General features: G+C 37.8%; 1 protein-coding gene across 1 annotated transcript; it reads left to right on the forward strand.

Annotated features, from left to right (window-relative positions):
* The first annotated feature begins 10,493 nt into the window (after window positions 1-10,493).
* Window positions 10,494-12,097, forward strand: LOC133861936 (uncharacterized). Its single transcript, XM_062297765.1, has 3 exons — window positions 10,494-10,702; window positions 10,891-10,935; window positions 11,512-12,097. The coding sequence occupies exons 1-3, from the start codon at window positions 10,574-10,576 to the stop codon at window positions 11,899-11,901; spliced, it is 564 nt and encodes a 187-aa protein (XP_062153749.1). The 5' UTR covers window positions 10,494-10,573; the 3' UTR covers window positions 11,902-12,097.
* The last annotated feature ends 1,619 nt before the right edge of the window (window positions 12,098-13,716 follow it).

The raw sequence follows: 13,716 nt of genomic DNA on the forward strand, positions 1-13,716 counted from the left end.
GAATCAAGACTTAAAGTAGAAGAAGGTAGTCGATTAATTAAGTAGACAACCGTAGATAAGGCTTTTACCCAAAATCTAGAAGGAACGGAAGATTCAAGCATCAATGTACGAACAACATGTAAAAGATGACGATTCTTACGCTCGGCAACTCCATTCTGTTGAGGAGTGTATGGACACGAATGCTGAGAGAGAATACCCTTCTGTTGAAGAAAAGATTGAAAAGCATGCAACATGTATTCTCCCCCAGAATCGGAGCGTATCTTAACACAGGTAGAAAATTGGGTTTCAACATAGGCAACAAAAGTTTGGAAGATTGAGAACACCTCAGCTTTAGAACGAAGAAAATAGACCCCCGTGAACCGACTATAATCATCAAAAAATGTCACAAAATACCTATAGTGAGCATGAGAAATAACATGACTTATACCCCAAACATCAGAATGAATAATTTCAAAACAAGTAGAAGCATGACTACCCTGCAGAGGAAAAGGTAAAGATTTGCTTTTGCCAAGTTTACAAGGAGCACAATCAAATGACAATGAAGAAAACTCATTTGTATTATTCAAATAACCATGTTTCATAAAGTGTGTCAGAATTACAGAGTTGGGATGACCCAATTTCTTATGCCACAAATGGCTATTATTATTAGCAATAGCAGAACAACCAATAGAAAGTGAACGAGGAATGGAAAAAGACTGAAGAGGAAAAAGACGCCCCACTTTAGGCCCTTTTGCTATCTACTGTCCCGACACCTGATCCTGCACACAACAACCAGAACGATCAAAATGAATAGAACAATTTTCTTCGACCAATTGTCCAACCGAAATGAGATTGGCAGATAAATCAGGAAACACAAAAACATTAGTAAAGGAAGAACCCAGACTTCCAACTGCTGTAATAGGAAGAGTGCTACCATCGGCAATCTGAATATGCTATTTACCATCATACTTACGTGTCATGTAAAGCTTCCGGACTGCCAGTCATATGATTGGAAGCTGCAGAGTCAATTTACCATGGAGAAGGAAGAAAATGTGGCTTACCTTGGAGACCAAGAGCAGAAAGAGCTGAAATAATCATTTGTTGAACCTGCTCGGGTGTAATGTTGGAAGAGGAGCTCGGAACAACGTGTTGTGCGGACGATGGAGGCATAAAAGGGGACTGAATAGCAGTATGAAAAGCAGGAGCGGATCGATTCTGAGGCCGCACAGGACAATCCCTGATTATATGACCCACCTTTTTACAATAATTGCAGAATTTCTTCCTACAATGTTTTGAAATGTGCCCAAATTCCTTGCAATTATAACACTGTGGCGGAGATTTGGATCGTCCTCTGCCTTGAACTGCGTAGGCCATATTAACCATCTCAGAACTACTAGCATCTTGAGCGAGACCAAGCTGGGAGGCAAGTCATTGTTCTTCACGCAAGAGTTCACCCAAACAAACCTCCAAAGATGGAACAGGTGTGCGATTAATTAACCCAGCACGTGCATTTTCAAACTCTGGTCGAAGTTTCATCAAGAATTGATCCCGCTGGCTCTCAGAGTGAACCGCCTGTAGGGCTGCTAAGACTGCTTGGAGAACCTGAGAATGCACCAACCCAGTATAGTCATTCCATAAATTAATAAAACCAGAGTAAAATTGCTCAATAGAAAGATTCCCCTAGCGATAGTTTCTGATGTCGAGTTCCAATTGAAACTTTCGGGCAGAATTATCTTGATAATAAATGCGACAGAGATAATCCCACATCGCCTTAGCAGTAGTGAACCCACAAAGATTGTTGACCATATGAGGTTCAATAGAGCTGAGTAGCCAAGAAGCAATTTTGGCATCCTGACCTTCCCAAGAGCTGAGTGCCTTGGGATCAATGGGAGCCGAAGAAGACCCATCCAAATGGCCCCATAATTCATTCCCTTTCACAAACATCCGGAACTGAAATTCCCAACTAGCATAATTCTTGCCATTAAGGTGAACAATAGAATTTTCTCCTGACATAATAATCACAAAAAAAAATGGACTGTAGAAATACGACCCAAATTACCACAGTCCAAATTACCACAGCCCAAACCACTATAGGTGCAAGATAAAATCCAGTAGCAAGAAGCCCAATAGCCAATAAAATTCAGCAGCAAATAAACCCAAGAAACACAGCCCAACAGCAACAAATAAGCCCAAGAAACACAGCCCAACAACAACCACACAAGATGAAATAGCCAAAATCAACAATACCAAAAATTGCACTACACCGAAAAAGAGAGCTAAAAAATAGACCTGATTCTCCCCGCCACGTGAAGAGAAAAATCCTGCACTATGTGAAGAGAAGAAAGACACCTACGATCGTCCAAACACCCACGATCGTCTGCCCTCGCACACAACAGTTCACAAAGGAGACGTACCTACAGGAATAGCACGGCAAGACAGACACGGCCAGACCACTGAGCAGCACCGAACCACTGGAAAAAAAAAAGAGGAAAACCGAACAACCCAGGACCACCGAACCAGAAGACGTTGCACCACGCCACAAACCAAAACGTACGAGACTTCGTGCCAAACAGAAACGCCGACAACCACTGAACGTCGATAGCCGAATTACCGGACGCACAAGACTTCGTGCAAAACAAAAACGCCGACAAGCAAGTCTTCGAACGCCGACAGCAACTAAAACAGAGACAGTCGTGAATGCCAAACCACCGTGAAATTACACCAATCGGCAGAGAAAACGATCGACAAAAAAAAAATTCCAGGATCACGTCGGCCAACACCCAAACAAAAACAGAAAAAAAAAAAAATACTCAACCCGAGAGAATTGGGGCTCTGATACCATGACAAAATAGCAATTTGGTTTGAATGACTCTCCTTGTGAGAGCTACTTCCATTATATAGAAATTGTCGACCATTACACGGCTGGAAATCAGCCATTATAAAAGAAAGAATAAAACTATACAAGGTAAGAATAACTCCTACCAAATTATACAATATATACTTCTAAATATAGTTTGAACGAAATATGATAGCACAAATCAAGCCATTAAATCTGCTAACATCAACTTGCTCTTCAAAATTGAAGAGCTATAGGTTATGCCACACCCCCGTTTTGGGATATAAAAGGAAATGCAAACTTAAGTTCATAAAAAGTAAAACATCCAAACAAATTTCATAACATATATATATATCAGCAATATTTTCAGTTAGTACATAATAAGCCAGGGATCACAAAAGAACAATGTTCGTATACAAAAAGGTCAGTCTGGTCTATGTCCTATTGCTTAGGGGGGGCTTCTACCGTCCTCCAAAGTAATCCGATCTTGTATTGTCATTAAACTTTACAAAAAAAAAAAAAAGATCCCTGACTAAACACTACGGTCAATCAAAAAAGCAAAGCAAACATAGACCCATTGGTCTGCATCAATGGGCCAAAACTGCAAGTTGTCATAAGTTGCGACCCCTATAGGTATGCCTATTATGAGGATAATGATGTGGAGTGCCATCTAAAAGTTTATAGGGGAAATGGGTGAGTTTGACAGCTCAGTAAGGAAAGTATAATAAATACAGTATTTTTAGGAAACAAAGCTTAAATAAATCAATCAAATAAGGTACATTTAAACATCATGTAATTAATTCAATTGCAGAATAACCATTATGCAGCGTGTAAGTTTTAACATCCGCTGGCCCAACTCCGCTATTTAATCGTGAGCGGCACACATTTGGCACATCCTAAAGGACTGATCTCGAATGACCTATACGCTCATCCTGTCGTCACAAGGGAGAGCCGTTGGGTTAGGAACTTCCCTAGGTGAAGACCCCTCGACCGATAGCCCACACTTTTGGTGTGGTTGCCATACTACCCTTCTATCATAAGATTCGGATCATATCACGATGGTGCCGTGGTTAAAACTTATATGATACATGCACATATAACAATACGATGATGTCATCAACTCTCGCTCCCATGGAGCACATGCAACATATACAGTATCATCAACTTGCTCATATGGTGCATAAATATAATTATGCATAACCTCATAAAGTCCCAATCATAATATTGTAACATGAGTAATGATGAAATTTTAAAGGCAAGTAATATAGAGAAGTAAAAAGGATTTTAGGAAAATTCCCGACTTTTTCTTTTGAAAAAGTTTTATTAAAATTTTGCTGGAGTTTTTAAGGTTGTGTTTCCCTTACCCGGAGTTTCCTGAGTGGGGCTTTAGTTACTTCTACCTAGATTTGATCATAAAAATAATTTAGAAAAAATTCAAAAAAAATTCCTTCATGCTAATAACAGAATTTCAGTAATAGTCACTTAATTGTAGCAAGTTTCAAGGTTCTCCAAAATTCCTACAAACTTATAGATTCCTATACTGACAAAGAAATAACATTTTTGTGGATAAAATACCCTGATTTTTAGAACCTTTTCGTGCAAGCTATTCAATTTAAAGTAGTTTCCAATATAGTCACGATTTTGTGCTCTGAGTTGAGAACGAATTTTAAACATCTGGAATTTAGTGCAACCCAAAGCCAATTAATATGTAAAAGAGCCAATATATATATGAACTTCATAAACAATGAAACTCAAATGGGTCTATGTCATCTGATACTTCTCTCCTTCATTTTTATTTACAAAATTTCAAGGATCCAAATTATTCAAACATTACAGATTTTTATAATAAATTTCGAAAATCAACTCTACATAAGTAACCTCAACACAGCACATATACTGAAAGATCTTATTAGAGGAATTATTACAAATACTTTATTATATTTCAAGATTTCCTAACATGCAAATGAAGTATCCTATTTAATCACACACATGGATTAGACTAAAAATGTAGTACGAGATTTCAACCCAAAAAAAAAAATCATACAGCTCACTTAATTTATCAACACTAAAATTCTCAAAGTTTTAGACAAGAACCACCATTTTTAAAGTTAACTAAAACTCAATAGACAAGAAATCTTGCTCATAATTCATCATACAACTCAAATCCCACCATTCACAGGAGATTAGTGCAACCTTTAAAGAAAATTTACTTAATCCATAGCATTCTTCCAAAACCCCAAAATCACAGGCTATAGCTTAATCACCAACTTGAAAATGTCATAAACGCATAAGAGGTTTACCTATTTGGGTTCCTGCATTCAAACACCCAAATCCCCAACACAATTAGCAACCCATCAAAACCGCGAACTCTAATCCCCAGCAATCACAAACATCAACATAATTCCACAAAATTACAAAATCAAACACCAATCCATAATGACTGGTCGTGACAAGTAGAGGAGGAACACTGTGACATGAAAGACAGTAAATCAAAATAACTTATTTCAACACTTTACCTATTTAGTTTTTCCTACAGAACAACTCAAAAAAATTCTCAATCCCCATTCGGTTTTCTACAGAAAATCTTCCACAAAAATAAACCCAAAATCACAATACCCATTTACAGAAAAATCCCCCCAAAAATCTTGCAATAGAATTCACACCCATTCGGCCATCAATAGAAAATCATACAAAAATTTAAATTCCTACTTTGTTCTAACCGAAAGTTTCTTCATAAAAACCCTAGCTTTCCACCCTAGTAGTTAACGCATTGGGCCAGGAAAAAATTCCCTGGTCCATGCGTCAATTGCACCGCTAGTGGGCTCAATCTACGCCTTGCATCTGATGCAAAGTTTCTCTTTTGCTCTTGTTTTTAAATAATAAAAACAACTAGCCTAATAAATAAAAAGCCTGATATGGTTAAATTAAATCAGCTTGGTGAGGGACCAAAAAAAAAAAAAAAAACTAGCCAAAATAGTTCCGTCTCTTCGAGTCACTATTTAATTACAATTGATTCTACTAAACAATTGTAATTGCACTGTAGTTTATATTTTTTATTAAAACAATTAATCCGTTAAATTTACTTAATTTTGACTTTTGATTCCTCCATGAAATCTTCCGTAACAGAATTAAAGCCAAGATACTGTCATTTAATTCTCTACCTCTTTTTCCTTGAGTCCTCTAATTTTATATATTATTCTAGTACTCGTGAAAGACTTTTCACATGTAATTTGTATTTTAGTATCTCATACCAAAATGCTCTGGCTGGAGGCTTAGAATAATCCAATTCATAAAATCAATCTCAATGGAATTTTTTTTTTTTTTTTTTTTTAATAAAAGACTTGGATTCCATCTTGAGAAAAGCTTTTCACAATGTTAATTGTGTTCACCCAACGCACTGAGTATATTGACCATTATTTTGATCTCACCCATAAATGTATCAAAGTAATCTACCCTTCACATCTAAATATACAATCATCTCAGGATTTAGAATCAATATCTTAATTAATATTAGGAGTATGAGTTTTTCCCTTAGATAGTATTTTCATGGAAAAACAATTCCCAAGGTCCGATCAGTGCATAACACCTTACACATCAACCCGAAGCTTTCAACTTCGCCTGATCAAGATAAATCACAAAGATTCAATATGTAACAATCTTCGTAAATTGAATGCCCAATTCCATTTTCGACTGCGAACTTTTGATAAGTTAAGACTACAAGGATTATGAACTAAGATCTTGTGTGATAACTCTTTACTCACACCATAGACCATGTTCAATGTAATCCAAAGACATTTCACATGCAAAATATATATAGACATTATTAAGCATGTAAAATTACATATGCCATATACTTAAAGATAGATTAGTGAATACAAATTTATTCTTAAAAACTTATATGTCAATAGTACATTGAGATTTTTAGGGCATAAACCCCAACAAACTTCCACTTGCACTCAATTCCATTTAGGCATACATTTGACTCCCATTCTCTCTATGTGAGATTCAAAAATCTTATGAGGTAAGGTCTTTGTGAAGGGGTTTACGAAATTCTTAGCCGATAGAATCTTAGCCACAACCACATTTCCTCGAGTCACTATCTTTTTAATGAGATGATAGTTGCGCTCGATGTGTTTCCCTCTCTCATGGTTCCTTGGATTGTGCAACTGCTGTCATAAAACAACATGATAGGAGACTGCTCTATCCTCATAACACCAAGATCCACTAGGAACTTCCTTAGCCATACTGCTTCCTTTGCAGCTTCACAAGCCGCAACATTTTCAGCTTCCATATTCAGTAATACATGACTGCTTCACACTTCTCCAACTAATGGCTCCTCCACCTAAGTTATAGATATACCTTGAGGTAGATTTTGAGAATCATGATTTGACTGGAAATCAAAATCTGTATAACTAATTGTTGTCAAATCCTCACAATGGTAGATAAGCGTATAATCCCTTGTTCTCCGAAGATACTTAAGTATATGCTTTACAACACCCAATGTGTTGGTCTATGGTTTGACTGATATCTGCTGACCATGCCAACTGCAAAACATATATCAGATCTAGTGCATAGTGGCATACATGAGGCTTCCTACAACTGAAGCGTAAGGAACATTCCTCATTTGCATTTCCTCTCGAGGTGTCTTAGGACACCACTCCTTAGTAAGAAGAACTCCATGTCTAAAGGGAAGTAACCATTTCTTGGAGTCGCATGCTAAACCTTGTCATATAAAATAACACATTTTCTTTTAAAACAACACAACCTGGTCTCAAACACATGATCTAAACAATCAAACAACGTGCATAAAGAAGGCCTACAAAAAGAAAGACAATGAAGTTTCAAGGTTTGTGGGTAAGTCTATGACTTAGTAAATAAATCATTACAAAACTATATATGTAATTAGCCTTAAGTACCGACTTTTAATTGAGAGAACATAAACATGAATATTTTGCAAAAATGAAGAGTATTGCCTCTATTACTATGCCCTCATTAAAAGGTCGGGGTTTGTTTTGAAATATTTACAGAGGCATAGTTCCAATGACAATACCTAGAGTTTAATGCAGGGAAAATCATGAAAAAATGTATTTTGTATACATATATGTCATTGTTCGTCTCATATGGTCTACCCAGGATATTAATCCCTTCCCGGCAGGGTTGCCGCTGTCTCAAGGGACTTGTAATACAACACTGGTGCCCCGAATATATACGCATACCGTCATATACTAGCAGCCTGACCGATTCCGACCTTGGGTGGCCCATGCTACTAGTAAAGCCGTAACCGTGACCGTGACCCCTATTGAAGCATGGTGCACCGGTCACAAAACAACCATTGGACCCAAGGCCTATCATAACATATTGTAAACTTTTAACTATAAAGAACAATTCATATAATAGTAAGCCCATGGCCGTTCTACCGCACGTACCGATGTACCATGTCTTACAACGCAATAATATGGTTGATTCTTCATAAAAGTAGACTAATCTTGAAACAATTATAGAAGAAATATGAAATTTTAATAGGCTTATATCATATCATTTAAGAAAAGTAAATCATGCTCAGTCGGCTAACATATCGCATCCCTTATGAACACAGTTTTGTTAGTATTTACTTACCTTGTCTACTCATCTATAAATTGAGACATCCTGAATTTCCTTAATCTATGACTAGACCTTATTTTCAGCATTTCTACCATACCGTGATCGTTTGGCAACAAGGATGATCATTCGTCTCACAAGTGACGAATGTTCGTGTAAGGCTCGAGGAACGTTTGGCATTACCAGCATGCATGCAAATATAAATATAATCTAAACCTAACATACTAACTCTTAAACAAAATTCCTAATAACATAACCAGGGTATAATAAACATGTCACAGTGACTATTTATGAAATCAAGAGTGGTGGAAAGCTTATGTTTTGAAAAATGTCATTTTCTTTTAAAAAGAGAAATTAATCCATAAAGCTTGAATGTAAAGCAAAATGTGAAACGAATAAATAATTAACAAGGATAAAACATTAATAATCGTGAAAGAAATGTTAGGCAAAACTCTTCTTCTCACTCTAGAACTTTCCTTTAACCAAGAAGCATGATAGAATAGGTGTATTGCAGTAGAAATGATGCTGAGAGGTGTAGGGTGAGAGGTTTTTATAGGCAAGGAATGCAGAGGATAAGGATCAACTGATTTGGTCATTTGGCGAACATTCCTCAAGTAAGTGGCGAATGTTTGTATAAAATTTAGGGTAAGACGATCATTCGATGTACGGCCGCGATCGTTCATGGTACGGTCTGACACACAAGCTGAAGGCGTGGGATGTACTTTTCGACACACTTTACAATACGCCAATGATCGTTCATGGTGTGAACCATAATCGTTAGCGAAAAGATAAGGATTGACTGGCCACGTCAGATAGGGTTTCTCGCGATCGTTCGTGAAAGGGTAACAAACGTTTGTCAAAGGTACAACAAACGTTCCAGGACAAATGGAGAACGTTCGTGGAGGAAGATAAATGGATTAAAAGCATTCTTATTTATTTTGTAAAATTTTTTTGATACTTGTGTGACTGGATTAACCTTTTATAAAAATATTGATTTTTATACGGGGCCTCACAATTTCTCTTTCACACTTATGGAGGCTGAGAAGTCTTGCAAACAACTTGTCTTAGGTTTTTAGGGTTTTATAGGGATGGAAAGTCAAGATTTTAGGGTTTTGGATGCTTAAAAATCAATTATTGTCGTGCCAGGATTTATTTTTTTTTCCTCTCTCTCTCTCTCTCTCTCTCTCGAAATATCAAAAGAACATTATGGAGAAATACACTTTATTTCGTTGTTGTGAGCTGTTTGGCTGCCTTTTTTATGGATTCAAATTCTCAGCAATACTAGAGAGTTGCATGGGTATGCAATTCTCCAAATTCAGACTATTCATTTATAATGAACGGTCACAATTATGCCATGTTATCAATCCTAGCAAAAACATTTTTATCACCTCCTTTCTTCTTATGCTTCTTGAGCTGACCACCCTTTAAGGGGTGATGGGGTGATCTAGTAACCCAAAAAAGACCACCCCAAAACAATTGATAGGGTGGTCCAATTACCGCAGAATAGGTTGGGGTAGTCTGCCTACGTTGCCAAGGGTTGGTTGGCCGAAGAAGCATAGGGGAAAGGATGTTAGAACAATTTTTATCTTTATTTTTTATTTTTAAAAATGTCAAATCAGTCTATTCAATTAAACTGATTTGGAATAGGCTTCATGTGATATAAAAATTTGCTAATAACTCACTGCGATAAGCAATAAGAGCAAACATGTTAATATTTCACCGCCCATCTCAACGTACAAATTTTTATACCACTTGAAACTTATTATAAATCGATGAAGTTACATAAACTGATTTTACATTTTTTTTAGCTAGAATTAATAACGTGGCATAATCATAGTTGTTCAATGTAGATTTAAAGAATTGCACGTCTTTGCAATTCTCTAGCATGGGATCTGAATCCCTTCTTTATATATCAGTTTTGTTTTGTGTTTAATTCATTTTTTATTTTTGTAAAAAAAAAAAAAAAGGAATCTGTACAAAATTATTAACCGCCAAAGGAAATTTACTGACGTGGCAGGGCATTAGCTAACAAACTGACGTGGAGGATTCTGAATCTCCTTCAAAACGGTGCGAACTCTCACATTATTATTCTCCCGGCCACACAGTATAACTGAGACCAAAATTCCCCAAGCTGAAGCAGAAGCAGAAGCAGTGGTGAAAATGGAGATTCAACGCAACAATCCGAGCTTGAAAGTGCGAGCGAGGAACGAGAAGATGTCCCTGGATGACTACATGGACTTCCTTCTCTCTCAGGAGCAACTCCATCCCACCGTTAACTTCCTCAATCAGGTCCACATTTCGCTCTTTCTTGAAATTTCGTATCACTTTTGAAGTTTCAGCGATGAAAATTCAAAATATTCGTCTCCGACCGGGTATGTTTGTGTAGCATTTGAATTTTGAATATATATATATGTGTGTGTGTGTGTGTGTGTGTGTGTGTGTGTATTTTTATTTTGATATTTTGGTAAATTTTGCAGATCATCAGAATGCACGGATTCACGAAAGTCGTCAAGAAGCCTAAGGTGACACTGAAGTATCCAATCTGTGTCTCTCTAATTACTGAAACTCTTGTCTTTGCCTCTGTTTGGTAGCTGAGAAATTGGAGGAAAGTAATTGTAGATCAAATCATATCCTGAACTTAAAACTTTTCTGCTTATTCTTCTTTTCTCCCTCCTATCTGAACGGTAGTTTCCTTCAAGAATCAGGAAATTATGTTTGGCTAGCTACCGAGAAAACGGAGTAAAGAATAGAAGCACATTTTAATTTCCCTTTCCACTATATCTATTTCTGACCGAAAAAGCTCAATTCTAGTTTGTCAAATAGTTGTATTAGACTCGATTGAGTCGAGTTTTATCGTATCCATTTTCTTTTATTTTGATCTAATTAAATTACTGTCATGATTGCGTTTCTCTCTCTGTTGCTCTGAATCAATGGAAATCTTAGCCCGGAAAAGCGAATTCACTAAAACTATGAACATTACGTTATTTTTGTTCCTAAACTTAGCCCAAATCTCACTCAAATCAACTACAAATTTTGTTACATTTTCTCAGCAACCAAACGGACACTAATTATGATTCTCTGTTTCAACAATTTGACAGAAATCGCTAGCCGACGCGGTGAAAATACTCGATCTCGTGAAACCGTCGCGCTCGACACTGAACGACGACATTTCGTCCTTGGCGTTCGTCGCACTGGAGGACGTAATCGCCGACCTCAAAGACCTGAACTGGCAAGAATGCTGCGTCACGTCTATCCAAACCCTCAACTCGTGGAAACCAACGGAACCAAAGGGTTCGGATCCGAGAGGCGTTGGCGACGGAGCTTCGTCGTCGTGCGTCGTCGGATCGGAGTTCGGCGAGCTACCGAAGAAGCTGGGGCCGAACAGGAAGAAGATGAGATTGAATGCAATGATTGCAGCGAGTGGTGGCACTCGTGATGGCGGTGGGTCTTCGGGTTGCGTATCCGTCGGATCATTCGGGTCGTGTTGAATTGCAAATAAACCACAATTCATATTATTTGTGGGTGCGTAGTTTCTAGTTTCTATATGGACTTATGATTGTAGACGAAGCAATTATCCTTCACTTACTTCCATAAATTTTAATTCAATACAACTCGGATCTACTTTGAAGTTTTAGTGAGAGTTTGCACCCTATCCAAATCAACCCTTAAATTAGATGAAGAAAATATGTGAAATAAATAAAATTGTCCTTTTATGTGGAAAGAGTCTCCCATTCTCAATAACCCTTTATGTTGAACGTCAAATATAGAATATTTTTATAACTAAATAAATGTAAAATGAGCCTATTTATCAAAGGCAATGTGTAGTCATTTCATAGACGGATGGGCAAACTAATACACTGAAACCTCTAAGGTGTTGGCTAACCGGTTAAAAGAGGTGCTTCCTGCTATCATCTCTAGCAATTAGAGTGCTTTCATCCCGGGTAGACTAATCACAGATAACATTTTGGCAGCTTACGAGACTATGCATACCATGCAGACACGGATGTGGAGTAAGGTGGGTTATATGGGCTTTAAGCTTGACATGAGTAAAGCTTATGATAGGGTTGAGTGGGACTTTTTGGAGGCCATTATGGAAAAGCTTGGCTTTTCAACGAGACGGATCAGGCTTATCATGGCTTGTGTTAGGTCTATCTCCTATTCTGTAGTTGTTAATGGCAATCCTGTGGGCAAGATTTTTTCTACTAGAGAAATTAGGCAGGAAGATCCAATCTCACCCTATTTGTTTCTTCTTTGTGCTGAATCTTTGAGCTCTTTATTGTAGCAAGCTGAAAATCCTGGAGTTATTTCTGGAGTACCTACTTCAATGAAAGGTCCAAAGCTCAGCCATTTATCCTTCGCAGATAACAACTTGAGTTTCTGTAAAGCAAATTCGGTAGAGTGGAGGCGCCTGTTAAAAAATCCTTGGTATTTATGAGGCCGGGTCGGGTCAGAAATTAAATATGCAAAAGACATCCCTCTTTTTCAGTAGGAATACCAATCCAGCTAAGAAACTTGAGATTCTTATTGCATCTGGTTTCTCTGAGGCCTGCAGAATTGAAACCTATTTGGGATTACCCACCTTAGTGGGAAAATCAAGATCACAAGTCTTCTAAGGAATCAAAGATAGAGTGTGGAAGAGGCTTCAAAATTGGAAGGTCAAGTTCCTTTCTCAAGCAGGGAAAGAGATACTTTTAAAGGCTGTGGTTCAAGCCATGCCAACTTACAGCATGAGTGTCTTTCAATTGCCAGTTGGTTTTTGTAGGGAGTTAAACAGTATGATGACAAGGTTTTGGTGGGGGCATATGTCAAACTCCTCAAAAATAGCCTGGATGAGCTGGGAGAAAATGGGAAATGCAAAGTTGGCTGGAGGATTGGGTTTTAGGGATCTCATTATTTTTTTAATAAGGCCTTGCTTGCCAAACAATGTTGGAGGCTCTTACAGCAACCAAACACCCTTATGGCCAGGATCTTCAAAGCTAAATATTTCCCCCACTCCTCTTTTATGGAGTCTTCTCTTGGGAGCCGCCCGTCTTTTGCGTGGAGGAGTATCTTTTCAGCAAAGGATCTACTCCAATAGGGCTTAATTTAGAGGGTTGGAAATGGCCAGAATATTCAAGTCTGGGGGGACCGATGGCTTCCTGTTCCAGTTTCATATTCTGTCCAATCTCCCAAACAATTGCTTGCTGTGGATGCTACAGTAGCAAGTCTCATTAATTCGAATACGAAGGAGTGGAAGGCTGATCTAGTGAAAGCTGTCCTGAATGCAGAGGAAGCACAAGTGGTCCTGAATATCCCCCTTAGTC

Source organism: Alnus glutinosa, chromosome 2 (assembly GCF_958979055.1).
Source record: "Alnus glutinosa chromosome 2, dhAlnGlut1.1, whole genome shotgun sequence".
In the NCBI taxonomy this organism is placed as follows: Eukaryota; Viridiplantae; Streptophyta; class Magnoliopsida; order Fagales; family Betulaceae; genus Alnus; species Alnus glutinosa.